Source organism: Elgaria multicarinata, chromosome 3 (assembly GCF_023053635.1).
Source record: "Elgaria multicarinata webbii isolate HBS135686 ecotype San Diego chromosome 3, rElgMul1.1.pri, whole genome shotgun sequence".
Classification (NCBI taxonomy): Eukaryota; Metazoa; Chordata; class Lepidosauria; order Squamata; family Anguidae; genus Elgaria; species Elgaria multicarinata.
In genome coordinates, this window is record NC_086173.1 from 13,204,125 (window position 1) to 13,223,432 (window position 19,308).

The window sequence follows — 19,308 nt, forward strand, 5'->3', positions numbered from 1 at the left end:
GGTAGGGCTGGAAAGATTCCTGCCTGAAACCCTGGAAAGCCATGGCTGCCGGTCAGTGTTTCCGGTGCTGGGCTAGAGGGATCAGTATAAGGCAGCTTCCTATGTTCCTTAGCCTCGGTTTCCCACCTGTAAAATGAGAACAGTAGCAGCCAAATTCAATGAACCATTGTTATGAGGCTGTAGGACGAGGCCTTCAAACAACAGAACTGAGAATACTATTTCCAACATTTTCAGACTCGGGGCTGACCTTCAATTATACTTCTCAGCATGGGACCCACAATTCACTTTCTTTTTGTCTGCCTTCTTCTCTCATTCTCCTACCCTCCCTCCCTTATCCCACCTTTCTCCTTTGAAAGAAATAATGGGGGGAAATGCTAGATGTGGTTCTATGCCCTTAGATTAGGGCATAAACCACATCTAGCTCACCAGCTGAAGACCAGTGACAAAGTATACTGAAAATAAAAAATGTTTCTCGTTTTGGAGTGGGGCTGGGTGGTTTTTTTATTATTATTGTTATACAATAGTAGCCGGTTCCATTAGGAACTCAGCCAGAATCCAGATCAGCATGCCTGCCAATTACACACAGCTTTTATAGTGGATTAGCTGTCTTGCATTGATCAGTTTTAATTGGCCAATTAAAATGGTACAGTACGGAGGACATTTAATGAATTTAACAGTTTCACTTTACTGTTTAGCACAGTTTATTGTTTGGAACTAATTTCCTGGAGCACATGGCTTGATTAGAGAAGATCCAACTCCAGAGACACTTGGAGGGAGGAGGTCATCTCCAGGAGACCCACGACCGTGCTGAACCTGGAAGGGGCAGGGGTGAGAGGCAGTTGTCTCAAAAGTGGCACCTCCTTACATGCAGCTGCTGACCCTGGCAGCATCATTTCCTGGGCAATGCCCAAGATACATGTGAGCTGGCAGGCACCTTTCTCCACACCAGAAAGCTGGGCAACTTCTAGCTGCTAGAATCTAGCACTGGGGTCTCCAAGTTCGTGCCCATTGGCACCAAGGTGTCTATGGATACCTCCCTTGGTGCTCACCCAGCTCCTTGCCCATCCTGATTTTTGTTTTATTAAGATGTTTAATTAATTACTCTTAACTGGCAGGCTGGCATGCCGCAAAGCAAAGTGCTGCCCTCCTGCACCATCTTTATTTGGGTTCAAAAGTGTATTTGGGCACTCACACCCCAGCTCTGCTTTGTATTTAGGTTCTTGGGCAAGTTACTTTCCTTTTAATCTCACCATTTGCCTTCTGAGAAATGAGTGTTTTGTAATCAACTACGCCCACCATGGTAGACATTTCACAGATCGACATGCCCTCAGTGTCAGCCATTTTTTCCCTGAGCGCTCACGATACTCGGAATTCCAAATATACCCACTGACCCAAAAAGATTGGGGACCATTTTCAGCTGGGTGCGTTTGTGTTGGTGGGCAAACAGCTCCTCTCTCGCCAAGTTGCTTTGAAGGGGGGGGTGATGTCACTGTCAAAGGGAAGGGCGTTGGGCCCTAAGCAGCTGAGCCAGAGAATGTCTACCAACCAGGCCAAAGACGTTGGCATGCCTGCTGATGACATGATCATACTTGCACACCTGCTTGCCTGGTAAACAAGAGAGAAAGCCACATGAAGGCATTAGGATGGTAGTAGCTGCATAGGGACTATAGGACACACTAAACTGGTAATCCCACTTATGCTTGGCTTTGAGTTTTAGAACATTTGACAGATGCCCCCTGTTTTTCATTATGGCGCTCAGAACTGAGTGAGATCCGATTCACATGTTATGAAAAGTCTGTTTTAAATTTCATTTCTTTATTTGTTACATATTGTGGCGTTACACTCCACAAGTCAGTTCCCTAATTGGTAAGTCTGTGGTGATTAGAATGACGACCTGAGTGGGTGGAGTTAGAATGTCTGAGGAGGGGGGGGTGATATATAAGGGAATGACTGAGGGGATTGAGGGAGACTTTTAGGCACTCTTAGATAGCTTTTAGTGCTTGAGCTCTCTCTGGGTTAGCTCTGTATGTTAGCTCTCTGTGCGTAGAGTACTTGGGTTCTGAAGAGTTTGGGGTTCAGTATAGAGAGTTGTGTTTTGTGAGGGTGGGGTGCAGATAGACAGTTTGTGTATAATAAACAATAGTGATAAAGCTCAAGAGTGATTGTGTGAGAGAAAGTAAAGCGTGTATGTGAATGAGTGAAAGGATTGGATGAAAGGTTTCAAAAAGGTTTTGAAATGTTTTAATTTGAAACAAAGCTTGTGAACTTTTAAAAATAAATTTTAATTACTTTGTTTTAATTACCACAAAAATCCCACGTGTCTGTTTGGCATTTATCATCTGAAGTTTATTCATTTAACACCCACTCTGACAATAATTCCCCTCAGCACATATAATTCACAGCGCATTTTATTATTGAAATCCTTCTCCATTTAACCCGTTTCTCCACATAGTTTGGAGAAAGGTGGTGTTTGCCCCTCGCCTCAGGCATATCAAGCGGTGGTGCTTGGCTTGATCAGGGAATGTCCGCGGCCGGGCCTGTTGTTCAAAGCCTGTGTCATGGCACATATCTTTACCATTTTTCTGGAATCAACCAGAGCAGTTTCCAACAATTCTAACTAACCAAAACAAAAATGATAAATAAATACAGAAATAATAAACACACACACACACACACACACACACACACACACACACATTAAAAACCATCTTTAAACAATAACAGTTTCAAAAGCCAAATTAAGTTATTCAGCGTTTGATCTAATGAGTGTTTTCAGAAATGCAACAAAGTGTTACTTTTGTCATGGCTGTTCATGTGTAAGGTGGGGGGCACTCTACAGTCCATCAGAATGAAGCTTACTTAACACAGCTCTCTAACATGAGACCCACCACCTCTTTAAGTTTGGATTGAGAGTACGCTGCCCTGAGATCCTTGTGATATAGGGCAGGACACAAATGTTTTAAATAAATAATAAATAGCATGGAATGGACCTATGTTAAACTTTCCTCTCCTAGTCCCCTAACCTTAAGAACATAAGAAGTGTCCTGCTGGATCAGACCAAGGGTGGCCAACCAGTGGCCAACCAGCCATCAGCCAGGGATGAACAAGCAGGGCACGGTGCAACAGCAGCCTCCCACCCATGTTCCCCAGCAACTGGTGCACACAGGCTTATTGCCTCGAATACTGGGGATAGCACACAACCATCAGGGCTAGTAGCCATTGATAGCCTTTGCCTCCAGGAACTTATCCAACTCCCTTTTAAAGCCATCCAGATTGGTGTCCATCACTACATCTTGTGGTAGTGAGTTCCATAATTTATGCGCTTTGTGAAGAAGTACTTCCTTTTATTTGTCCTGGATCTCCCACCAATCAGTTTCATGGGATGACCCCGGGTTCTAGTGAAACTGATTGGTGGGAGATCCAGGACCTTGCCCCAAGCTAAGCTCTGTATGGGAAGTTCCAGGGGCCATGCGACCAGGTTTAGTTTCCTTTGGATGAGACTCATGGTGTACTTGTAATATTTGCTTTATTTGAACTATATCAGCAGGGCATAAGTGGAGGCAAGCAGGTACCCCTACAGCAGACAGTAAGGGTCTTTTGTCAATGGCCCTGACCCCTTGGGGCCAAACTAGATGAAATGGTCAGGTTGTGTCATCTCCTGTACTTACATGGGAGAGCCAATCATAGATCTCCAGTGTCGTCTCTAGCTCGGCGTTCATGCACAGTGATCAAGAATGAAACCTATGACCATAATCACCATGCCCCAGAGCTGAAAGAAGTTTATACTTCTATGATCTTGGGTGTGGCATTCTCTTAAAGAAGAGAGTTGTGTCCCAGGGGCCCGAGGGTGAAGGGCAGTAGCCTTTCCAAGAGGGTGCTGTGTTGTTTGTGGCATCAGTAGGGTCCTTTTGTGTGACAAGTGTGCGCGCCTCCCAAATAATAATAATAATGATGATAATGATAATGCACTGGCAGAATGAAGACAGCAGGAGCACTGCAGATGCATCTATGGAATTATCATATGAGCAAAGTGCTTGTCATTTTTTTCTGGTGTTCTCCATCAAGCCAGGGGAGAGAAGAAAAGAAAGGGAAACTGGAAGTTCCTCTCCTTTTTACAAGAGTGATTTCTTATTCCAAAAGAGAATGGCCCTAGCGGACATAGGGAATAGCCCATCAGCCCATATTATACAGCCCAAATTATACAGCCCATATTATAGCCCATATTACCCTGTTCTTCTGGGTAAACCCTGCTGAAGTGAATGAGAACGTGCCAAAGAGCGAGGCACAGGTTGGGCAAAGCAAAGCTAAGCTGTGGCAGGGAGACAAGTCTCCTTTTTAGTTTTTCTTCATTGTTAACAGTAAGGTAGCGAGACTCACCAAATATTCTAAATAAATAAATAAATAAATAAATAAGAAGCACCAGAGCAGGCATGACATCCTGCTCTGACTTGTTAAGCATTTACCCTTTGACCAGGGGAGGCAGCTTGGTGCCCTTCATGTGTCTGAGACGACAGCTCCCATAATCCCTTATCACTGGCCATGTTGGCTGGGGCAGATGGGACTTGTAGTGCAAATCATCTGGAGGGCACCAGAGCTCCTACTCCTGTGTTATGCTGTTTTTGCACATCTGGGGGGAGTTCTCTGCAATTCCCAGTTGTGACCAGAGCTCAGTGATGGCTGGCAGGTTGCATCCCTGCCTCCTGTCCTCAGAATCCCCACATTTGGGACCTGTATCGTCGTGAAGCATCTATGCGTAATGAGCACATGCATACGCCACCTATTTGAGCAGTTAAAGAGGTACAACTGGAGGGCACGTAGCTGCCTTAGGAATGGGGACAGGCTCTTTCCTTTGATCATAGACAGTCCCTCAGGCTCCTTCGGCCTCTGGCCTCTGTATGCAATGAAAAACAATGGGTGGAACCGGGGGGGGGGGGGGAACAAAACACATTCTGAAGCCAGAAAGGGAGTCAACCTGTGTAAAGGTTAAGGTTAAATACAAAGACATGCTTCCTTCTCCAGTGTCACAAGTAGGAGTTTGATGTTTGCTCAGGCATTCCAGACGTTTCCAGCCACAGAGATGGAACAAACAGAGCTTTCTTTTTCCCCACAAACCACATTCAAACGTTCCTTTTCCTTTTGGGTATTATTCAGGCTGGAAATGTTGGGCCCTTTAATCATCTGACAAGACCTAGAGGTTCCAAATTGGAATGGAAGGCACACTGTTCAACAAATGTTTTGGTCTGAATGTTGCTGGATCTAGCAGCTACTGTATGTCTTTTCTTCTGCTTCATTGTAGAGTAGGTACAAGGGTCCTGAACTGAGTCAGAATCCTAGCATGTGATGGGGAGGGGGGAGTAGGGGGCTTTAAGAAAATAAGAGCCTGTTCTGGATGGGGTTGCACTGCCTATGAAAGATCAGGTTCGTAGTTTGGGGGTGCTGTTAGACCCATCTCTGTTGCTGGAGGCTCAAGTAGCCGCCACGGCTCGGAGTGCCTTTTACCATCTTCGGTTGGTTCGCCAACTACGGCCTCTCCTGGACAGGGATAGCTTGGCCACTGTGGTACAGGCGTTGGTAACCTCAAGATTGGATTACTGCAACGCACTCTATGTGGGGCTACCCTTGAAGCTGCTCCAGAAGCTGGAGCTAGTGCAGAATGCTGCAGCTCGGCTGTTGTCGGGAGCTGCCCCTTTCCAGCATGTAACTCCTTTGCTGCGGGAACTGCACTGGCTGCCTATTTGCTGCCGGGCCAGTTTTAAGGTTCTGGTGCTTGTGTACAAAGTTCTAAACAACTTGGGACCAGGATACCTGAGAGAGGGCCTTCTCCCTTACCAACCTGCCCGGTCAGTGGGGTCATCCGAGGGCCTTCTCCTGGTGGTTCCACATAGATCCATCCTCCAACTGTGAACCGCCCAGAGAGCTCCGGCTATTGGGAGGTATAGAAATGTAATAAATAAATAAATAAATAAATAAATAAAACTGGAGTCCACCAGGAGAAAAGCCTTCAGCGTGGTGGCTCTCCTCCTGTGGAATTCCCTGCCTCTGGAGGTCAGGCAGGCACCAACTTTGTACTCCTTTCAGCACCGCACGAAAACAACATTATTCCAGGAAACCTTTCCTTAATGTCCAACCATGAGTCACTGTATTTGCTTCGTTTAGAATCTGTTTTAAGTGTTTTATTCTGCTTTTATTTTAATTTTATCTTGTACACCGCTCCAAAATTTTCAGTGGGGAGCAGTATATAAATCTTGTAAATAATGAATAAATAAATAAATAAATAAATAAATAAATAGCAAGGGTGCATCTGGTCCAGCATTCTGTTCACACAGTGGCTAGCCTGTTGCTTGTTGGAAGCCTTCATGGAAACAAAGCCCTTTGAAGAGAGACTGAAAGAACTGGGCATGTTTAGCCTGGAGAAGAGAAAGATTGAGGGGAGACATGATAGCACTCTTCAAATACTTAAAAGGTTGTCACACAGAGGAGGGCCAGGATCTCTTCTCGATCCTCCCAGAGGGCAGGACACGGAATAACAGGCTCAAGTTACAGGAAGCCAGATTCTGTCTGGACATCAGGAAAAACTTCCTGACTGTTAGAGCAGTACGACAATGGACCCAGTTCCCTAGTGAGGTTGTGGGCTCTCCCACACTAGAGGCCTTCAAGAAGCAGCTGGACAACCATCTGTCAGGGATGCTTTAGAGTGGATTCTTGCATTGAGCAGGGGGTTGGACTCAGTGGCCTTATATGCCCCTTCCAACTGTACTATTCTATGATTCTATGTAGGACATGAGTGCAACAGTGCCCTAGCCCCCCACCCCATATTCCCCAGCAACTGGTGTTCATAGGCATACTGACTCTGATACTGGAGGTAGTATATAGTGCTGATAAGTAATAGCCATTGATATATGCTTACCGTCCATTAATTTGTCTACCTCCCCTTTTTTAAAGCCATTCAAATTGCTGGCCAATCCCAACAACTTGTGGTAGCATTCATTTTTTAATTTAATTTTATTGGAATTTGTTTTTTCTTTCCTTCCTGTTAGGGAAATTCCCTTAACCTTATAGGGAAGGAGCGACTTCACAACGGGTCTAGACACAGAGACTCTTTATTAACTATGTGCATAGGAGAAAGCCCTCACTTCGTACAAACCGATGGCAAAGACTCCCTACCCATCATCCACATCAGCATACATTAATAACTTTCCAAGCCCCTCCACGCGTTATACAAGAGTCCCTCCTCTCATCTTTGATTGATTGCATATTGTCTACATTTTCCATAAATGAAACTATTCTACTTAAATCAATGCCCCATGTTGTGACAACTCTGTCCAGGGTATGTAACTTCTTGTCAGCTGAAAATGTCTCCAGCCAGCTGCAAGCCACTTGTTGATAAGACCTAGAGATGCCTCTATAAGACTTAGAGATGCCTCTATGTCTGGGGAAATATGAAAACTTGTTTCCAGCCTCAAGGCTTTCTTTCTGATATGTTTTATGGGACTGTAACCTTTTCCCTACGTCAGATTAGCAGGGTGGATGAGTGGGCGAAGGGTTTAGGGTAACCTTGAGCAGAATGTGAAGCTGAGGCACTTTGCTTTTCTCCATTTGGAGACACGAAGGTGGAGGCCAGGGCAAGGTGAGTGCGTGCTTTTGCGCTTCTATTCACTTTGGAATGAGTGGCTTCTGGGGGGCTTTTCAGATTTCCCTGTCATTCCTTCATTAGATTTCAATACCGCCAAATAGCCAAAGCTCTCTGGGCAGTTCATAGCACGATAAATCATACATAACGCACCATCTTGAACATCCAAGAACTTAAAACAGTTTAAAAACATATTAAAAACAGTTAACTATGCTAGGATCAATGTCTAAGGCCCTTTTTTTCAAGGGAAGTTCAGAGGATGGCAACAGGGAAGAGGGCCTCCTCAGCGTGGCATGCTTCCCCCAATGAGATCTGTCTGGTGCCAACATCTTTTCATCTCCACGTGAAGACTGTCCTCTACTGTCAGACATTTGACGGCATACGGTGGGACATTTTATTTTATTGTTATTAGGTCCTGGTAGTTTTATTATATGAGTATCATTGAAATAAGTGGGTCTTGCATAGGAGAATTTTCTACTAGAGCATGTCCTCTGTACTCTTGATTGGCACAGAGAGATGGTGTGGAATAGTAGTCTACCATTCATAGAATCATAGAATAGTAGTGTTGGAAGGGGCCTACGAGGCCATCGAGTCAAACCCCCTGCTCAATGCAGGAATCCACCCTAAAGCATCTCTGACAGGTGGTTGTCCAGCTGTCTCTTGAATGCCTCTAGTGTGGGAGAGCCCACAACCTCCCTAGGGAACTGGTTCCATTGTTGTACTGCTCTAACAGTCAGGAAGCTTTTCCTGATGTCCAGCCGGAATCTGGCTTCCTTTAACTTGAGCCCGTTATTCCGTGTCCTGCACTCTGGGAGGATCGAGAAGAGATCCTGCCCCTCCTCTGTGTGACAACCTTTCAAGTATTTGAAGAGTGCTCTCATGTCTCCCCTCAATCGTCTCTTCTCCAGGCTAAATATGCCCAGTTGTTTCAGTCTCTCTTCATAGGGCTTTGCTTCTAGACCCCTGATCATCCTAGTTGCCCTCCTCTGAACACGCTCCAGCTTGTCTGCGTCCTTCTTGAATTGTGGAGCCCAGAACTGGACGCAATACTCTAGATGAGGCCTAACCAGGGCCGAATAGAGGGGAACCAGTACCTCACGCAGTTTGGAAGCTATACTTCTATTAATGCATTGGGTAGACCCAGTTTCAAATCCTCACTCAGCCACTAATCTCTTGGGTCCACTCACTTTCTCTCAGGCTAACCAACCTCACAGCATTATTAGGATAAAATGGAGGCTGGGCTGTGCATGAAACCAAGTACACTGCCTTATGCTCCTTGGGAGAAGGGCTGGATGAAAGTCAAACAAATAAATGAATAATACATTGATGACCATCCTAAATAGTGTTTGATAGCTCTACCATTTATTCTACTACTTGGTGGATCAGGAATGAACAGAACTGCACTCAGGAATCAAATCTCCCAATACCTTCCATTCTCGACTTCACCTCACCTGCTTGCAGGACCCACCTGGGGCAGAGACCTAGTTGAGCCTGGGCTTGCTCTAGCTCTAATCCTCTGACGTCCCTGCGGAGTAGGATAATCTGATTTTCTCCATTTCTGTTGCAGAAGCCCAAGGACACGTTGGACCCTGGCTGGTGTAGCCGCTCCTACAACTCCTCCAGCATGCTGGGTGCTGACCTGCGGCGGGGCCGGCGGCGCCTCTCTTCCAGCCTGCAGGTCCCGCCGTGGAAGCCCATTGACAGAGCACGCTCCCCGGAGCCAGACAACGTCCAAAGGCCAACCACGCTGCCACTGAGAATCCCTCCCCGCATTTCTATCACCCACGCTGACCCAGACAGGTAAGGCAAAGTCACGTTGCGGATCAGCAGCAAGCAGGACGATGGGGAAGCGGATTGTTACAGTGAGAATTGAGGCATCCTCTATGACAGGGGTGTTGGACTTCAGGAGCCGAGGCTGAATCTGGCCTGCATGGGGTTCCAGTTCTGCCCTCTGGGGTTTTCCAGATGGACACCCCCTCCCCTTTCCCCTGACTGTAGATTGTTTGGTGGCTTCCTGGCTTTTGCACAGTTTTCCTTCCGTTCTAAAGGGTGAACTGCTTCTCTTAAGGCATAGTTATTGGCAGCAAGAGCTTTAAGCCACAATACGTTTGGACTCACCCACATTGCCTTTGGCCCCGCCCACTGTTGGAGTGTGCCCTCCCACCTCACCCCTCCAAGAGCTCCCCCAAAATAGAACTGAGCCCTGGGGCCGAAAGAGGTTCAACCTCCCTGCCGTATCAGATGGTAACAAATGGGGGTGGTTATTTGCTGTGTTGTATCTTCTGATAACAACAGCTCTATGAGGAGATACTGAAAGAGCTGGGGGTGTTTAGCCTTGAGAAGAGAAAACTGAGAGAAGACGTTATAGCAGTTTCCAAGTACTTGAAAGGTTGTCACACAAAGGAGGGCCAGGATCTCTTCTTGATCAAGTTACAGGAAGCCAGCTGGACATCAGGAAAAACCTCCTGACTGTTAGAGCAGTACAACAATGGAACCAATTACCCAGGGAGGTTGTGGGCTCTCCCACACTAGAGGCCTTCAAGAGGCAGCTGGACTACCATCTGTCAGGGATGCTTTAGGGTGGATTCCTGCAAGGAGCAGGGGGTTTGACTCGATGGCCTTAGAGGCCCCTTCCAACTCTACTATTCTGTGATACCTGAAAGAAAGGTCAAGTATGGGAGTGGCTATTGTAATAGGAGGGCAGATATCTGGCCTAGGAGTTGCAAAAGTGATTTTTTTGCACTGGTGTCTCACTCATATGTAAAAATCTGTGTTACCACATTCTCAGTGTTCCCATTGTCAGCTATGATTTATGAGAAAGCCTATGGCTGGAAGGGGTGCATGTGGTTGAGAAATTAAACTGTGCTTTAGGAGGGAAATGTCAAAAGATAAGGTTGCTTTACAGTTGCGCTGTTTGTGGTGGTAAATATTGGACTTAACTAAAGCAACAAATTTATCACCCTGGCCAACGGTCCTGTGCATGTCAGTAAACAGTGCCTGACTCCAGCGAAGGAACAGCAGAAAAGTACAGGCAGCCCAGGGGCCCTTGACTTCCAATATCAGCTGCTGCTCATGTTTGCAAAGGAGAAGTCGTGGGGGTTGCTTCCTCCTTCTCAGCAAGCCTGTCCACGTTGAACAGGGCCAAAGATGCTCACAGGATGGTTTAGAGCAGGGGGTGGGCAAAAGGCAGGTCTCTGGGTGATTTGCAGTAGACTAGCAAAGGTTTCTCACTCCCATCGCATCAACCAGGGCCCGTGTCAAGGGTAGGCATGGCTGGGCAACTGCCAAGGGCCCACACCCCAGCAGGGGCCCAGTGACAAGAGCCCCCTGGACTTGCTCCACCTCCTCTTCACCATGGCAACCTGCTGGTTCACCCACCTTTTGCTCTGGTGCAGACAATGGTGGTGGTGGTGAGAAGGAGCAGTAGAAGCCACGGCCTACTTGCTCCCTGCCTAACTGACTCTCAAGCAAGCAATGATGAGAAGGAGGAGAAGGAGGAGCAAGGATAATTGGTGGCATTAGGGGTGAGAAGGCAGATTCACTGAGGGAGAGGCCCGTGGAGGGTGTCTCTGAATCTTCTAAAACCTGGAGCTGGCACTGGCAGCAACAAAATGATTTTCCTCTCCACCCTAAATTATATTGCTGAAATTAAGAAAGCTTGGGGTAACCAGGCGTGGACTTCCTGTGTGTGTGGAAGAGCTGTGAGCTCCATTCAGTTCTTGTACTCAGAACCAATTCCTGAGCTTAATTCTAGGTATATGTCTTTTGCACCAGGCTCTGGCTAGTGAATCTTGGGGTTCGAGTGAAAAAGGAAGTTGATCCTTCAAGCCTGAGGTTTGCCTGCCTCTGGCTTAGAGAAACGACCTGGGAAAAGTGCAGTGTTGTGTCTTCTTGTGTTACTTCTCTTTCCACGAGACTGAGTTGGCTAGCTATGGTCCTAGAGAGCTCCCTCCTCCTCTTTATATGGGTTGTGATGTGACCCCTGCAAGAAATGTTAGAGGAAATGATAGTTGTGTTGGATGTTCATTTGTTAATTGATTATGGAACTATAAACTGTTTTTAAGTTAGGGTTCTTCTTATTACTTCTCCTGGAAGCTATCACACGAGATTTGTGTTGGATCAAGTCCAAGGTCATTTATATGTGTTGGTCACCATCCATCTCCCACACATTCATGGGGTACTGCTAGACTCTTTTTGCACACTGTGGTTTTCCTTGTGTTTTACAATTGTTATTTGCCTTGATTGTTATTCAATCCTGATTCTTGTCTGATCCTGGATCTCTTGTCTAGAATTAGGTGGGGAGAAAAGTAACCTATAACAGGGTCATTGCCCAGACACAACATTTCTCCAACCTTGGCATCTCTTCCCATCGCTGTCAAATTTAGATTAGTTTAATCATCCCTATTTTACCCATTTTTAAAAATAAAACCGTAGCTGCTACTTCTGTGCCAGGGTTTAATTCCTAGCAGGGCCAGCGCTACTATTAAGGCCAACTAGGCAGCCGCCTAGGGCGCAGACCTCAGAGGGGCGCAAACTGCCCCCTCTCCCCACTCCTGGGGTCAGAGGTTTTGGGGGGTCGGGGCTTGGCTTGCGTGCACCCCCACGTGGCTAGCCTTTTCCTGCAGCTGCAATCAGAGGCCCCGTCGAAGCGCTGCTCGTTTCTGCTGTCTGCGGTGGAGGGGGGTTGCTTGTTACAAAACCCTCGGAGATGGTGCGGAGGAGATGGAAGAGAAGCAGCGTGGGGGACAGCCGAAGGATCTGTGGACTGGAGAGGCAGGCGTGGAGGACGCAGGGACAGGCAGCCCCCGCGAAGCAGCTGCCGTCCCGGTGCGCCGCCTTCCCCGTTGGGGGCTGCAGCCACTGGAGACTGAGCGGGGACTGCAGGGCAGAGACCACTCCTCCTAGCCAGCCACCCAGGGCTCGTTCGCAGCCCCTCCTCGCAGGGTGCGGAGAGGTACGGAAGCAGCTGCACGGTCAGGGGCAGAAGCGGTGTGCCCGGCCTTGCTGCTCACCCTAAAGGAGGCTCAGACGGGCTGCCCTTCCAGAGCTGGGCGGGAGGGGCGGCCCTCGGGGAGGCATGGAAGAAGTGGCACCCCCGGGCTGCTCCTCAGAATAAGGGGTGGGGCTGCACCCCAATAAGATTTGGGACAGCGCAAGTGACCCCCCCTCACACACCCCACCGTGAGGCAGCCCCCCTTTCCACCCACGCCCAGAGCTTGCCTTGCCTAGGGCGCAAAATAGTCTGGCACCGGCCCTGATTCCTAGGCAAGTGCAGGTTCCAAATATTTGTGTTATGGCAACCTGAGGCTTCCAGCTCCCACCAGCTTTTTTTAACCAGTAATGTAAGCCATTGCTATAAAGTTAGTAGGTGTTTCTAGTATGAAACACTCATATGTATTCATCAGGATCAAAAGAGAAATGGGATGATTATAAGCTGAAAACTAAAAGGAAAGTGTTGCATGCTAACAGCTGTTGTTCTAAAGCAGTGGTTTCCTTTCCACTCTATTCCAGGGCATAATCGCTTAAAAAGCTTACTACGTGTTCCTCGGTGAGAAGGTCAGTAATGACAGACAAGCTTCCTTGAAAGGCCCAGGCATTCCCTGCAATGCCCAGACATTCATTGAGCTGGAGCAGAGCTCCGTGGAGCCGCCTGCTGTGGCAGGGAAGAGCGTAGCAGGCACATTGTTCCTCTCACACTGCTGGTCTGCTGCTCTAGCGGAAGAATCTTTCTAAACCCTGCCAGATCCTAGCTTGTGCTTTCTCCTTGCAGTTGCCCCAAATCTCACCAGGCTTCTGAGATGTGTGGCAAGAGTGAATCCTCATGTTTGCGATGAACAGTCTGTTTCTTCTTTTGCCAGAGACAGTTCTGTATTGGGGGCAAGTGGGGCCGTAACCCTCCACCATTCTCCCACCAACTTGTAGTGGAGATCCCCCAATGCCATGCATGATCTTCTCCTGGCAAGCCCACTAAAATATTGATTATCTGGCCTGTCCTCCACCCTCCCAGCCTCAATGGGCACCAGCCGCCCTGCCTGTTGCTGTGGGGGATAGCCCTCCTCCACATGCATCAACACAATGGAGCCATTCCCTTTTTGAAGGCCCAAAATGTCATCTGTGATGTTTGTATGTTTGTATGTGTGTTTGTATGGCATCACGCCCATAGGTTAGGCTGCGCTCCCCATGAGGCAACGGTGAGGCCCGGCTGGCCCGCTCTCCACCCCACATGAACAGAATATGCTCTGGAGGCTTCTGTAGTGCATCCTGGTTGTGTGGGAGATGCAGATGTGTAAGAGGAAAGATTGCTCCTCGTAGGTAGATATGAGAACCACTGATCTAAAAAGTAATGCTGTAACTAGTCCGGCAACCTTTCTCAGATGTTTACGAGTTGCAAACCATTACATTATCCAGATCTCAGAAGAGAAAATGATGTTGACCAGGTTGTTAGCTTATAATCTTTTGGTAAATGCGACATCTCTTACTTCAGTTCAATATGAGAAGAGATTGCATTTGATATCAAGTCCGCACGAGTCAAACGAAGGACTCTTGGTCTGGAGCCTGCCCATTTATAACATTTAATGGAAATCTGAAAACGTTGACCTCCTTATTCCCATGGTAGAAGGGACCCCCAAAATATGTATATTTTTATACAATCAGTGCTGATCATGTCATTTTATTCAAAGTGCTGTGAAACTCAGAATTTAGAGGAAAAACTGTATATCACAGGGCTGATATATACGTCTGTATATCTGCTAACTGAGGATAGCATTCCATACATCTCATAATGAAGTGAAGTACAGTCTATGAAAGCTTCTGTCACAATAAATCTGTCCATCTTTAAGGTGTCACCAGACTCTTCATTGGTTTGACTGTACCGCACTAACATGGCTATTGCTCTGGAATTAGGTCACTTACTGTCATGCTGACTACTGTTAGAGAAGGGAGGTTGGGTTTTGAATTTTGGATTGAAAGTTGACTCCTGCGGGTTTGTAGTGATGGTAAAAATTGTACCCCATATTATGTTTACCCACCAGGCTGTAGCATGTTTGGTTTTACGCTTTTGTTTTCTGTTTAAAGAGTAGTATGCCTCTTTCTTTCTAATTAACTGTTTATTTAAGTTTTAAAGTGTTTTGCCCTGGCATTTAAGCGATTGTGCCCACTTCTCTTCACAGGCTTTCTGAAGGCCTTGCTTAGTGCAAATTAGAACTAAATATCCAAAAGTTTCCTGGATCTGAGAGAGACATGTTGGCAAAGTTGCCAAATAACCGGCTGAGGTTTTGTTTCTTTCAAGTCAGTTGACAGAAACGCATGTGAGGAGCAGCCATAGCTCAGTGGTAGAGCCCCTGCTCTGCATTCAAAAGGTCCCATGTTCAATCCCCAGTGTCTCTCGGTAGTCCTGGGAAAATTCTTGCCTGACACCCTGGAGAGCCGACAATACTGGGCTTAGATAGACCAATGGTCTGACCCCGCCCCCATAAGGAAGCTTTCTATATTCTTAAGTGGCAAGGTCATTATTGTTAATTTATTTCTTTTTAAAGGGATAAAGTGTTTTTGCACTGGACTCTGCCTCTAGATCAGTGGTTCTCAACCTGTGGGTCGGGACCCCTTTGGGGGTCAAACGACCCTTTCACAGGGGTCGCCTAAGACCATTGGAAAACACATATTTCTGATGGTCTTAGGAAACTGTATTGACTGAACTAAGTCATGTATCATCTTTTGTATTAAAGCTATTGTTATGTATTATTTTCATTAGCAAACCATCCCATGACAATGGATCGTGTAGAGAAGAACGAAAATAATTTTGTGGTTGGGGGTCACCACAACATGAGGAACTGTATTAAAGGGTCGCGGCATTAGGAAGGTTGAGAACCACTGCTCTAGATCTACCAGAAACAGCTGAGTAAGTTCTACCCCTGGACCCATCAAAAATGGCTGAGCTATGCACTCAGCTCCTCACCCCAGACTCTGCCTCTGGATCCAGAGACTTCTGGTCTCAGGCCACTCCTAGGTACCAAAATGTTTAATTTCAAGAATTGCCCCCCCCCTCCAATCACTGGTAATGTCAGCCTAACCTTAATCCAAATGAACAGAGTGAGAGTACCGTATTGAGTTGCTTGTGCAGTTCACAAGAGAATGGGCTTTTTTACATGAGGCATTTAGCCTGCGCCTTATTGAGAATTCTGCTTCTGGATTCATTGCGGGATTAAAATTGGCTCCTGTACACATCTTTTTCCCCAGGGTTTTTCTTTCTCTGCCTTTCTATATGTTCCATTACACAACCACTAGATGGTGCTGTGGTGTAGTGGAATTACGCAAATACACTAGGCTTTTATATGCCATTCAGAAAAATACCAGACTTTCCTCATTAGGAAAATCCCATAATAATGGTTGCAAAGCATGGGAGGGGCTCTGGAGGATGCTGACATTGTGTAAAGGACCCTCAAACTACCATGAGTGAGAAATCATGAGTGCATAATAAAAGCCTCATGTAGAAAGGCTGCAGTTCTCTTTAGAAGAGTAAGTTGCCGTTTTGAGAAAGAACATATGTAGCTGGAACGATGGCAGTTCTTGCTCTCTGATATGCCGTGTAGACTAGATACGGTTTTTTCTGGATAACTCAGCAACGCCCCCCCCTGCAATCAGACATCAAGAACTGTGTGTGTGATCTCTTTTACTCCAAAGGGAGGTGGTTGAAGGGAATATTTATCTCTTCTCCCTCCATCTCTGTGTACATTACAACACACACCAGGCCGTTATGGTTAATCCAGAGGGATTTGTGATTAAATCTGGCACTGAACGTCCTAGGCACACCATGTGTATTAAGTGGCTTATTCAGATCAGGGAGATACATTTCCTTCTGGCAGAAACTCCCTTTAAAACCTCCTTCATCTCCTTAACTTCTCTTCCTCTCAAGCTACCACATGCCAGAGGGGCCAGTATAATCCTGAGCGATGATCTCTCAGTAGATCCTCTTGTTTGCCCTGCCTTTGGGGGAGCTCTGAACTCCGTACCAAGGCTGAAATGTTCACGATAAGTTTAAAGAACCTCAAATGTTACCCTTGAATAACAATTCATGCGTTGGCTGTTCACATTTAGGTTGACTCTGATGAATCATGTTTAATACAAAGTTTATACGGTATGAAGAACAGTGAGTGAGTGAGTCCACTCTACGAAAGTTTGCAGTTTGCTTTCATCTATGAACTTCTAAGGAACACTGCCATTTTCTCCTAATATCTGTGGATCCGTTGAATATTTCTGTATTCTTCCGAGAAATTGGCGTGATGATGGTAAACATGTTGTCTTTGCAAACACAAAATATATTAACGATGATATTTAGCAAGGACATTTTACTTTGAAATATTTTGTATTTTGGCCACATTTTACTTTAAAATACTTTGTGTTTTGCCTTTAGCCATGCGTTCCACAGGAATTTGCGCCCCCGCAAGAGCTTCTCCGGAAATTAATTTGGCTCGTGGAGTGAAAGAGGTTCCCTACCCTTGCTATAAGATATTATTTGTAAACCCACCCACCCCCAATGTCACAGGCTGTAGATGAAGGAATGGTCTTACTGTAGATGACGTAGTGAGCTTATGGGAAAGGCAGGATTTGAAACATGAACTTACGCTAACTTTTGAGTGCATTGCATCTATCTATCTATATATCTATCTATTGTCAATATTATAGGGTGGCCCTCACCTTTTTCGGATTTCAACATCTTCAAGGAGTGCCCAGCCCCATTCATTTTTGTTTGTTCTTTGTTTCTCCATCCCGGCTCTGAGCTGAACCAAATGAGCTTTTTTCCTCCACGTTGCATGCTAAAATCCTCCGCTGAAACCTGCACTAAAAAAATCCCTAGAATTTCAGCTTGAACTGTTTTTGTTCACAGGACACTGATGGAAAACCATCCACTGGATATGTGATAAGTCTAAATGCACACCTATTATCCTTTTGAAGCACTGCATTGAAAGAGCGACAAATGGAGCCACTGTGGAATACTAATGTGATGTGATAGGATCCTTGGGTTCAGCTACTTATTGAAGGATGTCTTCATCAGCATGCTTCCCTGTGTGCGCACACACACACCCCAGCCAAGTTTGGAAAACTGGAATAGGCAACCTGTGGCCCTCCAGACATTGTCGGAATCCAACACCCATAACCTCCAGCCGTCATTGCCAATGCACAGTGGTGATGGGGTTTGTAGGTCAATAACATTGAGAAAGACACAGGTGCTCCAACTTTGTTGTGAAATCTGAGGCAAGAGGCAAGCCAAGGTGGCAGATTTTGGGTGCCTTTAGGTGGGAGACAGTTGTGACTTGTGGGGCATAATCTCCTGGTAAAGCACACGACAAAAACAGCAGCAAAGGCACCCTACAAGGTAATCTCCTAATCATAGACATCAGGACCCTTTCCTCAGGCACATGAGGAAAAAGACAAATAAGGGAGGGGAGGGGTAAGTGAAGGCAAAGGGAGGATAGATGTGTTCTTGTACAGTGACTTAGTGAGGAGGGAAGGTGCCATATAGATTGTTCTATACCCCAGGCACTAAAATCACTCATGCTGGCCTGGTGTAAAGTTGGTCCTGAGCTCTGGGATGTTTTCCTCAAGACTAGTCCTTGTGATGCGGGTTACTGGGAATAATAATAATAATAATAATGATAATAATAATAATAATAATAATAAGAAGAAGAAGAAGAAGAAGAAGAAGAAGAAGAAGAAGAAGAAGCTGCTGCATCCGGGCCTAGGAAGGGGAAGCTTGATTCAATGATTAATCCTCATCTGTGTAGCAGATTTGTATCAGTGGTTCTATTGTCAAGGTCAATGTTATTTTCTGTCCAAGAACCGACAGACATCCACACTGATCTAACCCAAATGCACATGGTGATTCTCAACAAAGCTGATCCTTGGTCTGAGGTAGATCATCTCTCTCCTTCTCTCCCCCCACCCCCCACCATGTCTGGTAGCTGGAGCCTTCATCCCTGCATCTTTAAATGTGGCACTCTAGTGCAGGTGTTCATATAAACGTAGGTAAACAATACTGACCATTGGTCCGTCTAACCCAGGGGTGCAGAACCTCAGGCCCAGGGATCAGATCCGGCCCTCTTAAGGGCCACCAAAAGACCATGCCTTCTTCCCTCTTCCCCAACCACTGATCATTTGGTGGTTTCATGACGTTTATGCAGTTTCTCCCTTCTCCATTTTAAAAGGTTGAAATCTAAGGCTTAGTTACTGGCAGTAAGAGCTTTAAGCTAGAATATGCAGGTGTTTGGGGTGTTTTTTTGGGGGGGGGGGGCTTTTGTCTTTGGTCCTGCCCACCACTGGTCCCTGAGAGCTTCTTTGGAATTGAATTTGGCCTTCTGGCTGAAAGAGGTTCTCCACTCCTAATCTGAGCTGTACTTTCCCCTCTGATTGGTATAGTGTCAGGCAGAGGACTTTCCAGCCCTGCTGTCAGAGGTCTTTTTAACTGGAGAAGCCAGCCATGTAAAGCACCTCTGTGTTATGGGCCTTCTTCAGGCATCGCCGCCTTTTGTTTACAGAAATGTTGACACCTAGAGCCAAGGGCCTCTGCCCATGTACAGCTGTTCCTTCCCCCATGAGGGGAAGAAGTCTTCCTAAAATGGACTTCAGGACTTGACCCTAAACATGTGCAAAGTGCGTTTTCCTTGTGGTGGAGGGAGTGTTTC

General features: G+C 46.4%; 1 protein-coding gene across 1 annotated transcript in view; it reads left to right on the forward strand.

Moving 5' to 3' along the window:
* The window catches only part of PDE4A (phosphodiesterase 4A), a 490,724-nt gene that overhangs the window by 34,703 nt on the left and 436,713 nt on the right, over window positions 1-19,308 (forward strand). The window contains exon 2 of the mRNA XM_063119318.1: window positions 9,198-9,430. Coding sequence (XP_062975388.1) covers window positions 9,198-9,430 — 233 coding nt within the window. The remainder of the gene's footprint in view (window positions 1-9,197; window positions 9,431-19,308) is intronic.